Source organism: Argentina silus, assembly GCF_951799395.1.
Source record: "Argentina silus genome assembly, chromosome: 19".
In the NCBI taxonomy this organism is placed as follows: domain Eukaryota; kingdom Metazoa; phylum Chordata; class Actinopteri; order Argentiniformes; family Argentinidae; genus Argentina; species Argentina silus.
Window position 1 is genome coordinate 3,014,274 of NC_139673.1, and position 21,491 is coordinate 3,035,764.

Here is a 21,491-nt window from a genome sequence, read left to right on the forward strand (position 1 = left end):
GGGGCTAACAAGGTGGCCGGGTGCTTGTGGCTTTATTGATCAGTCGGGGTTAGGGTTAGGGTTGGGGTTGGGGTTGGGGTTAGGCTCAGGGTTAGGCTCAGATGAAGCTGAATTAGCAAAAATAACCAGGATGTAAATGATGTCACTTGTTATTCTCCCAGTAGTTGGTTTAGCTGTGTTAGACGGGATCATCATAGCAGCCCGCGGTTCTCTCCATAGCCTCTAGGCGTCCAGAAACAAACAGCTCTATGTTTATCTTTTTACCCCTGTTGTTGCTGGACACTCTTGTCTTTACGATAACCTCTCCTCCAGTTCCCTGAGTCTGCTGCCCCATCCTCCACCCTGTAGCTCCATCGCCTGGTTGAGAATCTGCTGCCCCGTCCTCCACCCCTGTAGCTCCATCGCCTGGTTGAGAATCTGCTGCCCCGTCCTCCACCCTGCCCCGTCCTCCACCCTGCCCCGTCCTCCACCCCTGTAGCTCCATCGCTTGGTTGAGTCGCACCATAGAAAACAAACCAAACTGGCACCACCTTCCGCTGACGGAGAGGCGCCATGACAGCATTAACTCCATATAGGCCTGCAGAAATCCAGACGTACTTCAGAAATAACCTAGAGACAAATTGACTATGTATAGTTAAGTTTTTTTTTTCTTTTTTCTTGGCACTGTACAGATACAAAAGTGAGCTTAATCATCTACTATCGGTGTAACTTTTGCACCAGGAGTGCGTTTGCAGACTCGTTATCCAGTTGGAATCATTGAACCAATGTAAGGTCTTTGTACATAGAAATGAATTACAGCAGGTGGGGCTAACCCACTGAGCCAACCCATGACCCTATCCCAGCCAGCGTACGACATGGTCTGTACTAGAGTACATTCACTTCAATAGTATTTATGTGTCTGTGGAACGGGAGCGTGTGGGGCACCGGTAAAGGTCATGCAGCATTGTGTTGGGATACCTGGTCATGCATGTTGCTCCTTTTGTAGATGCTATATCAGAACTCAATATTGTACAAGAACAATGAATGTTTATTGCAAATATGCTTCTCCTACCTGAACTGGGTTATTTTTACAAAGTGGTGATGATGGTGTGATGTCAGTTTTTTTTTTCTTTTTTTTCTTCTTTTGTTTTCTTTTCAGTTTTCATCCAATTTCTCTATAGAGTACGAATCATGCATACTTGCAGTTGGGATTGCATCGTAGAGAAGTCACTCCTGTCTCTCTGTGTCCTGCTCAACACCACTAATACCTGAGCCTCTGTGACGTTGAGATGCATCGTGAGGGCCAGGTGCCTCTATGGCACAGTGCAGTGATCAGGGAAGAGGAGTGTCTTTGGTTTGAAAGGAGACTGGGAGGGGGTTATCGGTTTCAAAACGTCTGTCTCTTTTGATGCTGTCGTCTGGGTGGGGTTGAAATTATCTGCTGTGTTCAGTTAAGTTAATCAAGTTTCTTGGAAAGCCACTTGTGCATTTGTGGGCAAGTAGAAGTCCTATTATACTTTTAAGAAATCCATTAAAAAAAAGAAAGAAAAGTACGTTGAAAGTTAAAGAAGGAAGTCCCCCTAATTCTAAGCCTCGTGTTGTGTGTGTGTGAGGTACACTCTGTGGTTGGAAGGTCAAAGGTTAAGTTCTGTTCCTTTGAGAGGCATATCTTCAGTATGGAATGAGGCTGCAGGTGTCTAGAAACTTTATCCCGCTTGGAAATCTATCCACATCCCTTTTCTTCCATCCTACTGTCCCATACAAGAACTGTCATCTTGACATCAGAGGATAGAAGGGCTTGGACAGCAAGACAGACTGACTCAAGGGTCTCTGTCAGTGAGACAGAACACTTGGACCGGAACAGGAGCGTCACGGAACACCCATTCACTCCAGGAGGTGGAAATCCCCTAACGATCCGATTCTTCGATTTCTTTAGGACAGACAGCACGCAGCTCTGAGCTATTCTACAAACGTTAGTTGTCCCAGTCTTTTTGTCTGTTTGAAGTGAGACTTTTTTGAATCAGATTGATTGAATCAGATTATGATGATAACCAATTTTGTAATTTTCTTTCTGTGTACAAAGTTATGGATGTGCTATTATTTTTGTTTTCAGATTATGCCATGTAATATTGAGATGTAACAGATTTAACATTGTGCTTTTTTTTTTTGCTGTACAGATGAAAATTTGTCAATTTAATAAAACTGTCTGCAGATTTTCATATCATGGCTTCATGTTGTTATTTGAAAATCAATGCACCTTCCTCCTTCCCTCCCTCACCATCTAGAAACACCAAATCCATCTTCACAACTGTCACCTAGCCACATACTGGAGTATTTCAAAACTTTCTATATTATTATCTATATCAGACTGCTCCAGGTGTATTTTTTTGCTAACAGGATCAGATCTATCTGTTAGATTAGTATTGGGGAAATCAGACAGCTCGATCTGACCCTGAATAGCCGAAAAGAAAAGTGTTGAAATATTGGACCCAGTGGATCGGGGGAATGGAAACAAAAATGCACCTTACAAGTATTATATTAGAGCCATCGTGTTTGATGTGTCTCAGATTTCGACATGGCAGAGATTTGAGAGGTGTGGCTAACCCCCGTGACGTTCCCCCGCTCCCCGCTCCCCGCTCCTCATCCAGGGGACGACCGTCACCACCGCTCTGTCTCTCCGCCTCGGCTGTCACTGGAGGCCCGGGTCTCAACTGTCTGGAGGAACACACACATCATCACTTTAGGACTGGTGTTATTCGGTGAGTCACCTGGCGACCGAGAGCATGGGAGAAATGTAACGTTAAAAACAGGCCAGCTAGCCATCAAACAACACCGTTAGCTAAAGGTTGAGTTAGCGAGTACGACTAGCGTTGAAATGTGAGGAGGAGGAGCAGGCCGACCAGCTAGCCACCGTCAGCTACAGCAGAGGTGGAGGCACTAACGCTCACTTTGACAGGGGGTCTCTTTGAGGTGAAGGACACAAGCAAACCGAAAGATTTACAGTTGGCGTTAGTTGGTAAGTTGACAGAGCGAGTAACTGTGTTATTGCGGGAGTCAACAAGTCAACCAATGCTAGCAAGCTAGTTTGTTAGCTTGACTTGTCACAGTTTATTGGGAGTTCAGAAACCGAGGTCGTACTAGTGATTCAAATGCAGCAGGCATGCTACTGGTTGCTCTTTTCATGGTTACATGCTAGTTGCAAGGTTGCTGAACTTGCATGCTTCTTAGCCAACTGTCAACAACAGTCCGTTCTAGCCACAGCGAGGTGTCCAGGGTCATGTTGCATGACCAGAGGACACACCGCTATCTGCCCCGCCACTTTATTAGCCACCCGGCTACTCCTGAGCTCCTGAGTCAGCTATACCGCACAATGTTATCATCTGTCAATGATTTCTCCTTGTTTTACAGAGAGATTTCTGGATCTAATAGGTAGACCCAATGGACTCCTAGTTCTCAACTATTGTCCTGAGTCCTAACCCTATTACCCTAACCCTACCCCTAACCCTATATTTCTCCCCTGTGTGTTCCACGGTGTGTCCTAGGTGGCAGAGCCATGCGCAGTAGCTGCATGAGGAGCTCCACGGCTCTGTCCCCTGCCCTGCTCCCCCGGCTGCTGTCCCATGCAGGGTGCTGGGGGACCAGGCCGGGCCGGCGTGGCCTCTGGTGCTCTCCCCGTTGCCTGGCAACCGCTGCAGACACGCACCCCATCCCCCTGCCCGGCCAGGCCCGCGTCGTCATCTGTGGAGGGGGCATCGTGGGGACCTCCGTGGCCTACCACCTGGCCAAGATGGGCTGGACGGAGATAGTGCTGTTGGAGCAGGGCAGGTGTGTGACCAAATGATATGTTTTGATGTGTTTAAAGTTAGCATACTGCATGTCCATTCAATACCCACTGGTGGGTAGAAGAGTACTTCATGATTTTGGATGATTTGAGGATGTTTTGGGAGAAGGAGATGGAGGGGAGGGAGTAATGATGAGAGAGAGAGAGGTAGAGCAAGGCAGCATGGATTAGGAAGGAAACAATGCCATATTTGATTAATACAACAAAAAAACATCCTGTTCCTAATCATCTTTATTTGCGGCAGGCTTGGCGCTGGCACCACTCGGCTGTGTGCTGGGATTGTCAGTGTGGCCAAACCAATCTCCATCGAGTGTAAGATGGCCGACTACTCCAACGCTCTGTACGAACGTCTGGAGGAGGAGACGGGCGTCAAGACTGGTGAGCTCACTATAAGACTGTGTCACAAACCTTCCTCATGATCCTGCCCTGCTATCTGGATGTCTTTCTCTACCAGAAGTTCTGAGGAAATAGTAGAACTCCCTTGAACATGTTTCAGCCAGTTGTGGTAAAACCTCTCTGTGCTTTTCTCGGCTTGTTTTGTCTTGCTCTAGAAACCAAAAATACTCACATGTTTTTGATTCGTGGGTAAATTAGATTGGGTTTCGTTGTGGTATAGTGCTTAGCCAAAGGGAGTTGGCAGTAAAGTACCTTGTGGTTTGAATTTGGATGACTCATATTACTTTTGGCGGTGTTTGTGTGTGTGTGTGTATGTATGTGTACTTGTGTGTGTGTGTGTGCGTGGGTGTGTGTATTCTTCAGGTTACGTGAAAACCGGCTCACTGTGTTTGGCCCAGAATCAGGATCGGTTTCTCTCGCTAAAGCGCCTGGCATCCAGGCTGAAGTAAGTTTCGACTGCCACCCCCTTCTCCCCTCCTCCCCTCCCATAGAAACCCTGTATATTCTCTCACTGAAGGGTGCCATTGAAGCTACGTAATGATCTCAGTGGAAGCCTATGGTCGCAGTGGGCTGTTGCCCCTTATTCTTTTGCCTGCAATATCATTTCTCAGAACGGTTCCTCGGCACATCGGCTGTACTGCTTGTTCGTTACGTCAGCGGCAGCTCTGGCTAAAAGAGATCCGATCTGATATTGCGTAGGATATCCAACCATCGTTGTATACCTTGGATATCCAACCATCGCAGGTCAGTTGCCATCGTTATGGCAACCGACCTGCTGTCGAAGAGATGTGTGGATCTCTAAAACCCAACTGAGTTTTGTGAGTCTGACAGAGTCTGTCCCTCAGGGTGATGGGCATCAGCTGCAACGTCATCAAACCCAAAGAGGTGGCCAAGCTCCACCCCCTGGTGAACATCCACGACCTGGTGGGGGCGCTCCACCTCCCCGGGGACGCCGTGGTGTCACCGCCAGACGTCAACCACGCCCTCGCCGTGGCGGCGGCAGGCCATGGTGAGGAGGGTCTGACAGGCCCGACCGTGTTCACCAGTTAACTACAGTACCAGTCAAAAGTTTGGACACACCTTCTCATCCAATGGTTTTTCTTAATTTTTTATTATTTTCTACATTGGAGATTTATATTGAAGACATCAAAACTATGAAGGAACACATATGGAATTATGTAGTAAACAAAAAAGTGTTGAACAAACCAGAATATGCTTTATATTAAGTAGCTACCTTTTGCTTTGATGACAGCTTTGCACACTCTTGGCAAGGTGTGTCCAAACCTTTTGACTGGTGCTGTACGTCTGTTGATATCTCGGTCTTGGGCACACCTTTTTGGTTTCTCTATGCAAACGCTCGCCGTCCTGACCGTCTGCGTCTCGTGGCGGTGTTTCTGTCCAGGGGTGCAGATCCACGACCGGACCACCGTGCAGCAGGTGGTGGTGGAGAAGGGTCAGGTGACGGCGGTAGAGACGGACAGGGGCTCCATCGAGTGCGAGTACTTCGTCAACTGCGCCGGACAGGTGAGTCTCTTCACTTCACTTCACGTCACGTTCTACATTGAATCAAAATGTACAAGTATTCACAAAATAGCAATAACAAATTTACAAATTTACAAGTATTCACAAAATAGCAATAACAAATTTACAAATTTACAAAAAAGAGCACCAGAACAATACGAGCACAATACATTGTAACTGCCAACGACGAGGGTCCCTCCTCAGCAGTCCCATCTTCAGTGTGACAGAACGTGTGTTTCTGGGGGGTTTATGAACGACGTGTTGGCCTGTTGTAACCTGTCTATGAGGATAAAGGGTCTTGTTGTTGTCTGGATGTGTGGTCTGCAGTGGGCGTATGAGCTCGGCCAGGCCAGCGAGACGAAGGTGTCGGTGCCTCTACACGGCTGTGAGCATTTCTACCTCCTCAGCAAGCCTCTCCAGCAGCCCCTGCAGCCCAGCACGCCAGGTGAGGCAACGCACGACGCGGCCCTCTGGCGGTCAGTCCCCCGCTCCATAGACAGGCAGAGGGACTTTGGACGTGACAAATACTGTCACATCCAAAGTCATCGTTGAGTGCCTCTGTGCTCTACCGCGGAGGCCATTTTCCTTCATTTGTGTTAGGTTGACGTAAAGGTTCCAGCAAGCTATTGTAGTTAAACCATGAAGCGACATGACTATGCCTTGACTGTCCTGTCCTGTCCTGTCCTGTCCTGTCCTGTCCGTAGTGGTGATGGACATGGATGGGAGGATCTACGTACGAGCCTGGCAGGGGGGCATCCTGTCAGGGGGCTTTGAGAAGAACCCCAAACCCATCTTCACAGAGGGCAGGAACCAGCTGGAGATCCAGAACATGCAGGAGGACTGGGACCACTTTGGTGAGAGATGAGAAGAGATGAGAAGAGATGAGATGAGATGAGGTGTCTGCAGTAGACCTGTGTGAATGTTGAGGTAACATTGATCTGACCACGTTAGTGAGAGATGATGAGATGTCTGCAGTAAAGTTGTGTGAGTGTTGGGGTAACACTGACCTACCTAAAGTAGACCTGTGTCCTGCGCAAATGTTTATTTTATTTTATTGTGGCCACTTCAGTGCCACTTCTAACTGGAAGTACACAGGGTTGACGGGATACAACGACACATTATGCTACTGTGTTAGCCTACTTGTTAGTGTACTCTGTCTTCTTGCTGCAGTACTTGTTGTGTATGTGTTTCTCTGGTCGGGTTAGGGTCTGAGCTGTGGTTCATGTTGGGGTAGGAACTAGAGCCAGAGGCAAGTTGTGGTATGAGCCAAGGCTGGTGGTACAAGATTCTCCAGATTCTGGAGCAATGGCTATTTTTGGGTTACAGTTAACCCCTGAGTTGAATGTTTGAGCATGGATTCCTACTTCCTCACGCCACCCGAGGCAGTTTGGAGAGTAAAGCTCTCTGCCTTCACCGCCGACTCCCTTTAAGTGTTTGCACTGTCTGACTGCAGGACACTCCTGTCATCTGAGGAAGGCTTCAGAGATATGTTACCCCCAGGGAAAGGCCCGTGTGTGTCTCTGTGTCTCTCTGTCTCTCTGTGTGTGTCTCTCTATGTCTCTGTGTGTGTTTGTTGTGTCTGAGCAGCGTGAAGAAACAGACATGTTGTGTTTCTAATCTGCGGTGCGTCAGTGCGTGCGAGGCTCAGTGTGGGGGAACACCCACACGGGCTCTTTGTGTCGTGAGGGGGCCGCAGCGCTGAATGTCACAGCTACAATAGCAGACTCCCAGCCAGGCTGACAGGTCATTATCTGGGTTATGTTACAGCTCCCTGTCCGTCTGTTTTTCTCTCTCGTGTGTGTGTGTGTGTGTGTGTGTGTGTGTGTGTGTGTGTGTGTGTGTGTGTGTGTGTGTGTGTGTGTGTGTGTGTGTGTGTGTGTGAGAAGACTGTGTGTGTGTGTGTGAGAGAGACTGCGCAAGACTGTGTGTGTGTGTGTGTGTGTGTGAGAGAGACTGCGTAAGACTGTGTGTGTGCGTGTGGTTTTGTGTCTGTAACCAAATGCGAGAGTGGACAGGTGCAGTTCTCTCAGAGCCAACTAGGTCAAGGAGTGTCCCTGTCTGTCAGGACGTCCCAGGGGTCACACCGCCCGCCCGCCTGCAGTCTTTGAATGCATAACAGCCACCTTCACTGTGAACATGATGACTTTTAATTACACATGGGCTGTCCATGCTGTCATTATCAGGAAACCGCCCGTCCCCCGTTATTAAGCTGCCAACTTACCTTTCTCTTCTTCTCTCTGGATATGTTGACGTCTTACTACCCAGGCACAGGGCTGTGGAAGAAGTCTTGTCTCATCAATGATTCCTATTGGTGCCCATCTGATCAACGGTGCCCTGATGACCCCCCCCCCCCTCTCTCTCTACCCTCCCCCCCCCCCCACAGAGCCCATGCTGAGTGCCCTGCTGAGGCGTATGCCCGGGCTGGAGTCCTGTGAGATCCAGCAGCTGGTCAACTGTCCAGAGTCGTTCACCCCTGACATGCGCTGCCTGATGGGGGAGACCCCGGGGATGCACGGCTACTACGTCCTGGCCGGGATGAACTCCTCCGGCCTGGCCTTCGCCGGCGGGGCTGGCAAGTAAGGATGGGGGGGGGGGGGTGGGGGTGATGTCACAGTGCTTAGGTTGTGGGTTCGATTCCTGCTGGGACCATATATATACTGAAAAATGTCTGCACTCACTGCAACGTAAGTCGCTTTGGATAAAAGCGTCAGCGAAATGGCATATAAGATGATTCTGTCTCTCTGTTGGTTTTCTAGTTGCTACTGTGTCAAACCCGAGTCTTGTGTCGCGTCTCCAGGTACTTAGCGGAGTGGATGACCTATGGTTACCCCACGGCCAACGTCTGGGCGCTGGACATCAAACGCTTCGGGAACCTGCAGAGCAGCCGCACCTTCCTACGCCACCGCGTCATGGAGGTTATGCGTGAGTACTACTGACTGCACTGTAAACGCACGCACGCACACACACACACACACACACACACACACACACACACACACACACACCCCCCACACACACACACAAACACACACACACACCCTGTTTATGCGTTAATGTGTGTGTGACTCAATATTGTGTGTGTGTGTGTGTGTCGCCCCTCCGCAGCCCTGCTGTATGAGCTGAAGGTTCCTCGCTGGGACTTCCAGACGGGGCGGCAGCTGCGGACCAGCCCGCTGTACGACCGTCTGGACACCCAGGGCGCCCGCTGGATGGAGAAGCATGGCTTCGAGAGGGCCAAGTACTTCGTTCCTGCAGGGAAGGGTGAGAGAGAGAGAGAGAGAGAGAGAGAGAGGAACAAAAACACCCACACATGATCAAGCTTCATTTCCAAAACAGACCAGATGGTTCTATACAATCACTAGCTCGTAAACAGACACATATAGTACACACACGCTATAGGTTCTCTGTCTTTGCTCTCCCGTGTTCAGATCTGCTGGCCCTAGACCAGAGTAAGACCTTCTACAAGCCGGACTGGTTTGACATCGTGGGGGCGGAGGTCAAGTGCTGCAAGGAGGCGGTGTGTGTCATCGATATGTCCTCCTTCACCAAGTTTGAGCTCACTGTGAGTGTGACCTGCGTCTCTCGGGGGGAGACGGGGGGCGGGGGTGTGTACTCTTGTATACTCTGTCAACATAGAGTCTCCAACCGGAGAATGTCTCGTCTGAGAGAGGAGCTTTTATTGATACAGAGTGTGCACACAGCATCCCAATGGTACACACTGTACAGGACAGCACAGCCTGCTGACATGATGGACGGATCCTGTTTGTCTTGTTATTGTCTGAAGTAACACACCGTGTACATGTGACACACCGTGTACAGTACATGTGACACAGAGTGACATACAGATAGTGTGCCATATGAGCAGTGTTGTTTACACGCTTTCCCAACTGCACTTCCTCTCCACACACATACACACACACATTTATACACACACATATATAAATATATACACACACACACATATATACACACACACACACATATACACACACACACACACATATATACATACATACACACACACACGCTACAGTCTACAGGAGACCAGGCTCTGGAGCTGCTGCAGCACCTGTGTGCCAACGACCTGGACGTGCCGGTGGGCCACATCGTCCACACGGGCATGCTGAACGAGAGGGGGGGCTACGAGAACGACTGCAGCGTGGTCCGCGTCAGCAAGAACAGGTCAGGACCGCTCAGAACCACTCAGAACCGGTTAGAACCACTCAGAACTGCTCAGAACCGGTTAGAACCACTCAGAACCGGTTAGAACCACTCAGAACCAGTTAGAGTTGGTCACATGGAAGTGGACAACGGAGGAGTGTTATGGAGACTGGTTTGAACCACGTGACACTAACTTGATGATGACTTTGACGACTCAGGGACTTTTAGATTAGAGCGAGTAATGACATTGATAATGTGGAAGTAAATATTTCTCTCTCTTTCTCCCTCCCTCTCTCCCACCATCTCTCTCTCTCTCTCCCCAGTTTCTTCATCATCTCCCCTACCGATCAACAGGTGCACTGCTGGTCCTGGTTGAAGAAGCACATGCCCAACGACCCACAGCTCCACCTAGAGGATGTCAGCTGGAAGTACACTGGTGAGAGAACCACCATCCATAGACCTCAAGGAAGGAAGGAAGGAAGGGAGGGAGGGAGGGAGGGAGGCTGGTCTGGAATGGTGCATTCAAATGATCAGTTTAAAGCTTGTTTTCTGATTGGTACTTTTTCCCTGTCCCATACGCAGCTCTGAATCTGATTGGGCCGCGAGCGATGGACGTCCTCTCTGAGCTTTCGTATGTCTCCATGACTCCCGATCACTTCCCCTCCCTCTTCTGTAAGGTGAGGAACCTCCCCTCTCTGCTTGTGTCAGTCACATGTTCAGGGCTCCTGCTACCAGCTGGAGGAGAGCACATGGTGCCATACCACGCCTGCAGAGTCCCACCCGCCCTCGAGGGGCCACATTCCTGACTAATTACACACTGTTTGGGTGGTGGAGCAGGATCAACTTAAAATCCTTTGACTGGAGGGTGTCTTTAAGCCGGAAATCCATGTTCTATGTATAAGTTATATCAACATACAATTATTTTGGTCTGAAATAAGCAATTATGTTAACGAAAACAGGCATTTAGAACCAAGTCCAAATCCTTATGATCTGAGATATGTCCTCTTGATGATGTGGATAACTGAGGTGTGTGTGTGTGTGTGTGTGTGTGTGTGTGTGCGTGCGCGTGTGTGTGTGTGTGTCAACAGGAAATGAGCGTGGGCTATGCCAATGGGATAAGAGTGATGAGTATGACCCATACAGGAGAGCCTGGCTTCATGCTCTACATCCCCATAGAGGTGAGAACTACTGTTAGCAGCTAGGCTACGTGTGTCTGCAGTCCTGTATGTAACTACTGTTAGCAGCTAGGCTACGTGTGTCTGCAGTCCTGTATGTAACTACTGTTAGCAGCTAGGCTACGTGTGTCTGCAGTCCTGTATGTAACTACTGTTAGCAGCTAGGCTACGTGTGTCTGCAGTCCTGTATGTAGCTACTGTTAGCAGCTAGGCTACGTGTGTCTGCAGTCCTGTATGTAGCTACTGTTAGCAGCTAGGCTACATGTTCAAATCTGTGGCATGGCTTTTGTCTGCCTATGGCAATCAGAGAATGTGTTTGTTGGGCCCATCTATGACCATTGTGTTGATGATATTCATGAGTCAGAGGTTGTGTGTGTGTGTGCGTGTGTGCGCGCGCGTGTGATGTGTATGTGGGCATTTTTCAACATTTTGTGTGGGTGGTGATATTCCTGTTTCACGAGTCAGCGTTTGTCCATTGTGATGTACACACGGTGCAGTGTTGACATGGTCCCCTGCCTCTGTCTGTCCCACAGTACGCCCTGCATGTGTACAACGAGGTGATGTCAGTGGGGCAGAAGTACGGGATCCGGAACGCGGGCTACTATGCCCTGCGGAGCCTCCGGATCGAGAAGTTCTTTGCCTTCTGGGGGCAGGACCTGGACACCTTCACCACCCCTCTGGAGTGCGGCCGAGAGTTCAGGGTCAAGTTTGACACGGTCAGCAGTCGAGTCTAGGCCTCTGCTTGTGCTGTTTCGTGTGTCAGGTGTTGTTGCTCAACTCGTTGTTTGTTTTCCTGCCCCTACTGAAGTCAGCCATCGCCCTCACAGCAGCTTTCTACAGAGACGACCCGGGGAGGTTCAGATGTCTCAGTGCCTTCTAGTGACTCAGCATCTAACACCCCTACCTCTCCTCCTTCTCTCTCTCTCTCTTTCCCCCTCCCTCTCTCTCTCTCCCTCCGTCCTCCCCTCCGTCTGTCTCTCTCTCCTTCTCTCTCTCTCCTCCTCCTCTCTCTCTCTCTCTCTCCCTCCGTCCTCCCCTCTGTCTGTCTCTCTCTCCTTCTCTTTCTCTCTCTCCCTCCGTCCCCCTCCGTCCCCCTCTCTCTCTCTCTCCCCCTCCCTCCCTCCCTCCCTCCCTCTCTCAGGACTCGGACTTCGTGGGCCGCGAGGCCCTGCTGCAGCAGCGCCAGGAGGGCGTGTCCAGGCGTTTCATCATGCTGGTCCTGGAGGACCACGACACGGAGCTGGACCTGTGGCCCTGGTGGGGCGAGCCCGTCTACCGCAACGGCCAGCTGGCCGGCACCACCACCAGCAGCGCCTACAGCTACACCCTGGAGCGCCACGTGTGTCTGGGCTTCGTCTCGCCGCCCAGCCAGGACGGCACGCCCACCGCCATCACGCCCGACTTCATCAACCGCGGCGACTACGAGGTGGACATCGCGGGCCAGCGCTACCCGGCCAAGGCCAAGCTGTACCCCTTCAGCTCGCTGTTCGCCCAGCAGAGGCGGCGCAAGGATGACATGGAGCTCAGTAACTTCCAGGGGAAGTGAAGCGGAGCGGAGGTTTAGGGGTCTTGTCTGTCAGAAGGACCGCGAGTGGGGGGGGGAGTCTGAGTCAATCCTCTTCTGTTCCCTCTCTAATGTCCCCCCTTTTTCCTGTACCCATTTACCCAGTGCCAACCTACCCCCCCCCCCCCCCCCCCCCCACTCCTATATAAAGGAGTGCACGCACAATCAGGCCTCCCCCCCCCCTCCTCTTTCAAAGTGCAATATCAGTGAGACACCAAATGCTCCAGCATTGTCATATCATAAAGCCTGTCTGTCTGTTGAGACTGCTGCCCCCCGCTCCTGCTCTGCCCCCCCCCCCCACACACACACACTCCTACATATCACCACCATGGCTTCCCCTGCCCTGCCCAGACCCCATCACATCAAACAGCCCTGTCCCACAGCGTCAGGGCTGTCCCACAGCTCAGTCCACCTCCGGTCTCTGTCCTCCAGGTCTCCTGTGCCCGTCTGATGATCTGACGGCGTGTGTGTACAGTACGCTACTCCAAAGTAGCTCCACCTTCAGCGTACACTGCTTGTGAGAGATTGTATGTGTGACTGTGTGATTGTATGGATTTACTGCACATCTTCTTTGTTTTGTGTTTGTGGTGGCTTTGAACTAGTCTGTTGTGCTGGTGCTGGAGTGGGCTGTGTGGCTGGGGGGGTGAGGTGGGTGGGGGGGAGGTGAGGTCAGGGTGTGTAAACGTCAGGGTGCAGCACTGTGAGACAGTTGACTGAATGTGTCAACAGAACAGCAGGTAAATCCGCTCATCTCATTGGTGGAAACCGCTGTCCAATGGAGGCGTCTCGCTGAAGTCTCTGGTGTTGATTTTATCTTTATTTACCTCAGTGAAGGGGTGACTGTAAAAAGAAAAAAAAGAAAAAAAGAAAAGAAAAATAGTAGGTATGGTGTCAAGGAAACATTTAAATAAAGGGATGTATTTTTGTATAGGCAGCGTGTACAAAATGTCCTCTATATTTTAAGCACCACATGTTATTTTTTCCACTAGCTAGTCATTAGTTTTAACTCCGATATCAGGCTGAACAATCGTGTACAGAACAGTGCTGTGGTCAAACACAGCAATCTGCCATGGACACATTTTGACGTCAGTTTCATTACTTTCCTCTTTTTAAGAACTTTCTCATCATCACCAAATTGAAAGCGGTTTCATGGTGTCCTGTCGTGCTGAGTGTGTTCATGCCATGTTTCCCTTTATTTCAATCAGCTTCTGGTACATTTCATTAGGATAACAACGAAATGTAGAGTTTGCGCCCCATTGTGCTGCCTTTTAGCTGCCTTTTTGCCTGATGTATATTTAAACTAAAATATCTAATATGGATTAATAAATAACGGCAGTTACATATGCCTTAGGTCTACTGTACAGGGCTGTTTTATGGCACATGGTACAGTCTGAAGGTGGGTGGTTTTGGGATGGAATGTGTACACGTCACCTGTCCACACGTTCAGCTCAACCGACCGTTAGTTTGATTGATTGATTGGGTTGAGTGCTGAGACTGGTAGCCCTGCTCCTCTTTATGTTGACAACCAAAGAGCATGCGTGACGCAGAAGATCCCATTGTACCTGCTCTCTTGAATCGTAATCATAACTCATAACTCGTATCCATGAAAGGACAACGAATCTGGAACGGTTTTCTTTAACTGATGCTGGGTCAGTGATTTGGGCTACAGTGCATTCCAAAGTGTGTGTCTGTGTGCGCGTAGGTGCTGGGACTAGGCTAGCCTCGCCAATAGACGGGCGCTTACAATCTGATCTCAGTCGTTTTGTCCTCATTATGACCTAGATGCACGGCTGCATTTTGCTGATCCTGAAGGCAACATATATACACGGAGAATCAATATGACGAATGTGCAAAGTCCTAGACTTCCTGTACGGTAGGCTACTAGCTTGACTTTCAGATGATCAACGACGCGCCGAGTCTAAGTGATGTTAATGATCTGTAGTTGGGTGATCGAGTCAGCGATGTGGATCATCTACTCCTACTTAGTAAGCCAGTACACGTTCTCCAGGTCTGTCTACATTAACTAGTCTCTGCAGATCACATGCTATACATACAGGACACATACTGTACAGGAGTGGGAGAGATGTATCCTTCTCTAAATAGTTTCAAAGGGCTAACATGCCTCTGTATGTATGTGTGTCTGTGTTTGTGTGTGTCTGTGTAGGTGTGAAGTTGGGTATTATTATGCATTTATTTGTGATGGTGTTTTTTAGGTTTGGGCAGGTTTTACGGTATTACCGGGTGAATATGGTATTTAAGCTTATACCGGTTAATTTCTGTCAATACCGTCCATACCGTCTTCACCTGTAGTTTGTCATTATCATACCCACCAACGTTTGTTTCATAAACATCGTCCAAATGAAACTTGCACACAAGCATCACAAGGCATGGTCAGTAAGTCTTGTCTGAGGGCAAAGGGTGGAGGAGGTGATAAAACTGACTTTTGGGCAGGTAACGAGAGAGAGAGAGAGAAACTGCTTAGATTTGCTACAAGTTTGAGTCATGTTGAAAGTCTGCTAAAAGGTATTACTATATACCGGGGTATTTTGGAGGTAAGGTATACCGGTTTGAGAATTCCAATATCGCCCTAAGCCGAGTGTTTTCAAATATCCTGTACTTACATTTGTCATTTGTTCTCACATTGTCATTTTAAGGATCAATTAATATGCTAATTATACCTCTGCATTACCAAAAATGACCCCACACACTAACTCTTGACACTTCAGATAGAAGAAGTGTCTGTCTCTGCAGCTAGCGCATGGTTTATTTCCACTGAGATGGGCTAGCCTAGAAACTAGAAATTGGACAGTCTATCACAGCAGGTTTCAAATTCCCACAGTAATTGGATATTGATTGCAATTTGGAAAAATGAGTAGAACTGCACTATTGTCTGCCAGGGTAGATATAGCTGTGCCTTCAATATTGGAATAGTTATGTCCTAATAGACACTAAACCAAAACATTTTATTCAGGACTGAGATAATGAAATTATATATTGTTGAAAGTCTCCCTGTGATGTCAGGAGTCCCTTGATTTGCAGTTTGTTCATTATTTCCAATATCAATGTTTTCGGTTCAACCGGTTGATGAAGGAGATTTGTGTGTGTGTGTGCGTGCATGTCTGTTTTTTGGTTGTCCTATTCCTTTACTCGCTGTTTTCAAATGTTCAAACCTCACCTATGAAGGTTCATGGGCTGCAGCGTCACTGCTCCAAACTGTAAAGATAGATTCTAATCAAGTTTTCTGTTCTGCTGTACGCCTGTTGTATGTATACCCTATGTTGTACAGGTGTTTGGCTGTATATGTATTTTACTACAAATAAAACTCTTTGAAGCTTTCTTTGTGTCGTGCGTTATCCGTCAATGACTATCGTACTATTGTCTATTGTACACTGTCATCTGAGCCAAAAATCATATGTATTTCACTCAAGTGTAATACAAAGAAAAAAACACTTTATTAGCATTTTACAACAAGACAGGTTGCTGGGTCCCCGTGGTCCGGGGTGTGTGTGTGGTTATATTCTTCTAGCCTTACGAGGCCGGCAACCGTTGTGTGGCACAGGGGTGTTATCAGTGATGGACACGACCTCCAGTCCCCCCATCGTCAGACCTTTGATCGCGGACTGCAGAGAGGACAGAAAGGCCTTCATGAATAAACTAGTGTGAAGCAGCAGCACATCCTCAAGGTCCAGGTTTATTTGTCATATACAAGTATACAACGCAACGAAATGCTTAAGGCAGAGCAGGTCAATCAATTAACATCTACAATACTGTGTAATAAGTAAACATTTTAACAGTCATAAACATAAATGTACAAATAAGCAGTAACAGTAAATGGGGGGGGGTGTCAGTTAAAGTCTTATGGCCTGTGGGTAGAAGCCATTCCGGAACCTCACAGCCAAGTGTGGCTGGTTCTGTACTCACCAAGCGGCCCGGTCCCAGACCTTTCACCACCACACGGACAAACGACACCCCCTTCGTCTGGGCTTTCTGTACGAGAGAAACAGAGCGAGAACATTGAGGCACAGAGAACATATCGCAGGTATAATGAATATAGACATCCTGTGTTAGAACAATGAGTAGAGAATAGCTATCCTGAGTTTTAATCATCATCTTAACACTAACACTTAACACTTGTTTACACTGTCAATATGTATTCGTGAAATTGCCAATCAACAGCAACTAAATTCCATAATTTCTGTATCTGGACGCATCAAACGTTGAAAAGTTGGGCCCTACTGCCACCTTATGGAACAAAGGTGTATGGAACAAAGGTGTATTGCACACTAGGCTCTCAAGATGACTGCAATGAAATTGCTGAAATAATGATTATAATCATGTTCTCCATTTGCTAGATAGATTCCTGCAGCAAGAACTACTGAGATAAAGTTTGTAAACACAAGTGATATAAACTGTCAGATGTTTGTTCTGCTCTAATGTGACTGAGAGGTCATGTTACCACGGCAGCGGAGATGCCCGCTGTCTGCGCCGCGATGGGCGTGGCCTTCTTGATGTTCCTGAACCCCTCGGTGCCGCAGGACGTCCTGACCATGTACTGGCCCTCGTTGTCCGTTACCTGGATGTGTGTGCTGAAGGGGGGGTGGGGGGAATAACACAACATTAAGATGATTCATGCAATTATCATACATTTCAAATCACGTCACATACATCATCACGTGCATCGCATACAGCCGTAAGTGATATAGTGAAATGCTTTTTGAATCCAGCTCCTCGTTCAACAACAATCAATATATCAACAATCAATACAATATAATAAAGCAATAATAACGCAATAGCAGTAGTAGTGCAACCGTAGCGCAAAAGGATGCAGTGTCGTAGCAGCAGTAAATGACTGTCATCATAATACAACGACAAGGGTGCCATGGATGTAGCAGCAACAGCAGTAGTGCGAACCTTCAATGACGGATCATGATCATTTCATTCACCGTTTCCTATTTCACTGCCTCCACTTACTTGTTATATGTGGCTTTGATGTGTGCTATCGGCAGCTCCTCGAACTTCTTTCCCCCCCAACTCAGTCCACTGTCTTTGCCAGGAAATGGAGGGTAGTGACTGAGGGAGATAAGGACAGGGCGAGAGAAAAGCAGATATTGAGCAAGGGGATGATTGTCCAGAAAGTCATAACCCAATGACATAAGCCTGCGTACGAGGTTTTGGTGACATGCTGAAGACGCTTTCCTTTAAAACTCTGTACATTTACAGCTGATTCTTTCGGGCGCTGTGGGACAAACATGGCATCTATTGCACTGTTGGAGGAGCCCAAGACTTAAGAATTTCATTGCCAGCGATTGCTCTGTAATTGTTGTGCATATGACAATAAAACCATCTTGAATCTTGAATCTTGAAGTACAAGTAATCAACTTAGAACTGAGGAGAGGCACTTAGAAGATGATATCCTCCAGTCACTAGCTCCGATGGGACACTCTATATCATTTGCCGAAACAGGTAAAGGCACTCATGTTGAATTAAGTCGCAAGCTACGGCCAGCCAAGACCAGTACACTCCATCTCCCATGAAATGATGGACTGTCGCGTCGGAGCGACTCAGTTACCTGAACTCTTTGGGACTTGTGTCGGTGGTGGTGGCGGTGTCGGTGGCGGTGTCGGTGGCGGTGTTCGGCGCAGCCTCTTGCAACCTGACAGCACTCAGACAAACTGCTCGCTGCAGCCCATTGCTTCCCAAACTGCAACAGCAAGAATCAGACATGATCGACATCATCAACAATGTAGCAAAATGATGACTGCGATCATTAATATCAATACAACATAATTATAATCATCATCATCATCATCATCATCAACAGCAACCAAAACAAAAATTAATGTAGCAAAATGCAATTGTACACACTATTAGAAAAGCTAGCTTTCAGTAACGTTAGCTAGATCTCCTATAACATGAAAAACGAGACACTTACGTGGAGCCTCCTGTGTTCAAAGAGCCAAGTACTTGTTGGCAAGCACTCCTGATAGAATTTGATAATATACAGTTTAATTTATACATGATTAATTTTCTGGAAACCAGCTTGCTAGCGAGCCTTACACAACAAACATGTGTGACATTGAGGATAATGCTAATTTTGACGGTACAATCATTTGGGAGGAGGGGGGATACACAAGTTGCTAGTAATCATATTTTAATGGCAGACAATTTTATCCAAAATACTTTTCAGTTTCAAATAGAAGATAATACAAAATACATTCAATTGTATGAAAACGAAGTATCATAATACCCTTTTCCCCATGAAAGTACATTTATTTTATGTTGTATCTCCCCTCTCCTTTGGAATAATCTCGTCCGATTTCGCACAGGCTTGTGGGCGGAAGCCGGAGAATCGAAGATGGCGGCGCCCTGTTCGAGGATGGCAAGTCGCCCTTTATGGCAATTTATTACATGTGTCGGCCGGACAGGGCTGAGCAAGACAGCGGTTCGTCATGTTTCTCTAAATTATCCTTGTCGTGCTACGCTTCAGACCGAAAACAAGACAGAAAGCGTCGCATCGCCATGGAAGGTGATGGGCGCAGTGTGTCTGCAAAGGCTACCTGTCATATCGCAAGAGCGGAACCCAATCGAAACCGAGTTCTCTGAGCTCATGCATCAGGTAAGACGAAATTTGTCAGTTCTAGCGAGTGATATCAATTTCTTATTCATTCATTTATCTACTAAAGTTAGTCTCTAAACCTGGTCCTGAACAGCTACGGTGTGCAGGCCATGCACCAGCTGCCTTAGCAGTAACACACATGTCCTCAACCAATCAATATCAAGAACATTGACTCAGGCGTGTTAGTGCTGGGCTACCGCACAAACCTGTGTATCCTATTGCATCCCCCAGGGCCAAGGTTTGTAACTGTCCGTGTTTTAACTAAACTAGATGGAGCTGGAGCACAGCTTGCTGTCTGACCATGAACTAAGGCTCTTTGAAGACGCAGAGCGGATGAGTCGCAAGCAGGCCGACGATTATGACTCTGATGAAGAAGAAGATTACGGGGGGCAAGAGATCGTCACTGCCCAAGACCTGGAGGACGCCTGGGAACAGAAGCTGAAACAGATCCAACCGACACTGAGTGCCAGAGGTTTGTTTGTTTCTATAATCCAGGGGATAGGGACAACAAAACAGCCCTCCGATCCACAGGCCACACGGCCCACAGATCCCACCGGGAATTCTCCCGGTGCTCCAGATGGCTCGTCTGCAACTGATACAGTCCCATAATCGTTGGTCCTGATGTCTTTGTTGTATACTCTGTCATCGTTTGATACTTAGCTGATGTCTCTGCTATAAGACATGAACAGACAAGCTGACAATCAAATCTCTTTTTCAGACGGCGGTGTTACAGACGTTGGCTCTGTGCACCGCTGCCTGGGGGATACGCTGATGCTGCTGGCGGAGCAGACTGTGGGCAGGGACACACTGTGGCTGCTGCCCCAGCTCCAGTGGGAGGCAGGAGAGACCCTCAGACAGACAGCAGAGAGGGCACTCACCATGCTGCCAGGTGAGAACCTCTTTGGCTTCATGCCCTATTTGACAAATTTCCGCCTAAACACCAGACCCAAACTAAACTGCTTATAACATTAGAAATATGATGATCAGATGCAAAAGCAGGATGCCATTAGATGGGTAACACCTTGATGTTTTGTGTGGATCTGCTCAGATCGCAGTTCAGAATAACGTACTACACGTGACAAGGAGATAAAGTAAAAAAAGAATCAATATTAACACAAACTAAAGCAGAATTGGACCCAATTATGGGCACGTCCAGCTGAAAAGGATGAGCTGCTTGTGTTGTATTGCTACTACCCTGGCAACACTCCTCTATAGTGCTATGAGTGTTTCGCTGTTTCCACCTCAGTGTTTTCATTGTTGGACATGACACCTTTTGCATTCTGATTCTGAATTCTGATTCTGATTCTGGAATCATGCATGTGCAGCGCATGGGTAGGCCAAGACAGCTTTGCACAGTGCTCTATATCTAACTATACTTTCTCTGCATCAAATTGCTTGATGATGCAATGCATGTATCGGTTAGGATGATTTAAACTTGAGGCTAATGCCGAGTGTTTACAGAAGCAGACTTCAAGACAACATTCCTCAGCAACACACCCTGTGGAGTCTACAAGTATAAATTGCCAAAAGCCATTCGAACAGAGAGCTGCGTTGGAGTCAAGGTGTTTTTCTTCAAAGCGATACTATCGAGCAGCAGTTCCTTGCCTGCTCAGAAAGGACCTTTTATGTGGGTGAAAAGCAGTGAACTAGCGGATTATCTCAAGCCAGCGTACCTGGAAAAGGTCAAACGCTTCATCCTGAACCTGTGATGGAGAGGCAGTTCTGAGAACAGATATGGGTTTTTGTAACATCTTCAATGAGCCCTTGAGATGATACTCAGTCTTATTGTATTGTTATTTCACATAGGAACTGTTTAATGCTGTTTTTCTCCTGTTGAAGGCCCTCTGTGTATATCATGATTAAAGTATTACCATTTTTCAACACGCACATTGACATGTTGTGTCATTTATTCAGGCATGACATAATGTTGATTTAGCCAGTAACAATTTGTTTTGTTCCAAGAAAGATCTAATCACATTTGTGCAATCAGTTGGTTTCAATCCTATCTGTACATCAAATTGCTGTGCAAGGTTTTTGGAGTGGAGTGAAAACATCTTAATGGTCCCTCCTAAAGACTTCACCCCCACTACCCCCCTGTACAAGTTTCTCTCCTGTTAATAACAAAATGGCCCCTGGTCCGAGCATTGATTACTTTATCTTATGATGACTGATGATGGACAGATGATTCACTTACTTAAACAAATGTACTTGTTGTAAGTCGCTTTGGATAAAGGCGTC

The 21,491-nt window shown here is 47.8% G+C and overlaps 4 protein-coding genes across 5 annotated transcripts in view; 3 read left to right on the top strand and 1 right to left on the bottom strand.

The window, feature by feature from the left end:
* The window catches only part of glg1b (golgi glycoprotein 1b), a 39,996-nt gene extending 37,798 nt beyond the window's left edge, over positions 1–2,198 (top strand). The window contains exon 26 of the mRNA XM_083691338.1: positions 1–2,198. This exon is cut by the window's left edge and continues 1,356 nt beyond it. The gene's annotated coding sequence lies outside the window, so the exon portion shown is untranslated.
* Positions 2,199–2,658: 460 nt separating this feature from the next.
* Positions 2,659–15,973, top strand: pdpr (pyruvate dehydrogenase phosphatase regulatory subunit). Of its 2 annotated transcripts, XM_083691239.1 has the most exons (18): positions 2,659–2,738; positions 3,522–3,804; positions 4,065–4,198; positions 4,580–4,661; positions 5,062–5,225; positions 5,619–5,740; positions 6,065–6,182; positions 6,442–6,591; positions 8,121–8,313; positions 8,535–8,659; positions 8,843–8,998; positions 9,166–9,299; positions 9,771–9,919; positions 10,222–10,334; positions 10,481–10,575; positions 10,987–11,076; positions 11,607–11,789; positions 12,215–15,973. In XM_083691239.1, exons 2-18 carry the CDS (start codon positions 3,533–3,535, stop codon positions 12,617–12,619), a joined length of 2,685 nt encoding a protein of 894 aa, XP_083547365.1. In that variant the 5' UTR covers positions 2,659–2,738; positions 3,522–3,532; the 3' UTR covers positions 12,620–15,973. The 2 variants fall into 2 exon arrangements, with proteins under 2 accessions (XP_083547365.1, XP_083547366.1); XM_083691240.1 differs by lacking the exons at positions 2,659–2,738; positions 3,522–3,804; positions 4,065–4,198; ... (3 more) ...; positions 6,065–6,182; positions 6,442–6,591 and adding an exon at positions 7,347–7,480.
* A 92-nt stretch (positions 15,974–16,065) lies between these two features.
* mrps11 (mitochondrial ribosomal protein S11) lies at positions 16,066–18,718 on the bottom strand. Its single transcript, XM_083690765.1, has 6 exons — positions 18,570–18,718; positions 18,207–18,338; positions 17,609–17,707; positions 17,094–17,223; positions 16,559–16,624; positions 16,066–16,257 (listed from the first exon to the last, which is right to left on the bottom strand). The coding sequence occupies exons 1-6, from the start codon at positions 18,653–18,655 to the stop codon at positions 16,150–16,152; spliced, it is 621 nt and encodes a 206-aa protein (XP_083546891.1). The 5' UTR covers positions 18,656–18,718; the 3' UTR covers positions 16,066–16,149.
* A 274-nt stretch (positions 18,719–18,992) lies between these two features.
* Positions 18,993–21,178, top strand: mrpl46 (mitochondrial ribosomal protein L46; the record flags this gene model as incomplete). Its single annotated transcript, XM_083690913.1, has 4 exons — positions 18,993–19,253; positions 19,524–19,725; positions 19,972–20,142; positions 20,715–21,178. 4 exons carry the CDS (start codon positions 18,993–18,995, stop codon positions 20,960–20,962), a joined length of 882 nt encoding a protein of 293 aa, XP_083547039.1. The 3' UTR covers positions 20,963–21,178.
* Between the last annotated feature and the right edge of the window lie 313 nt (positions 21,179–21,491).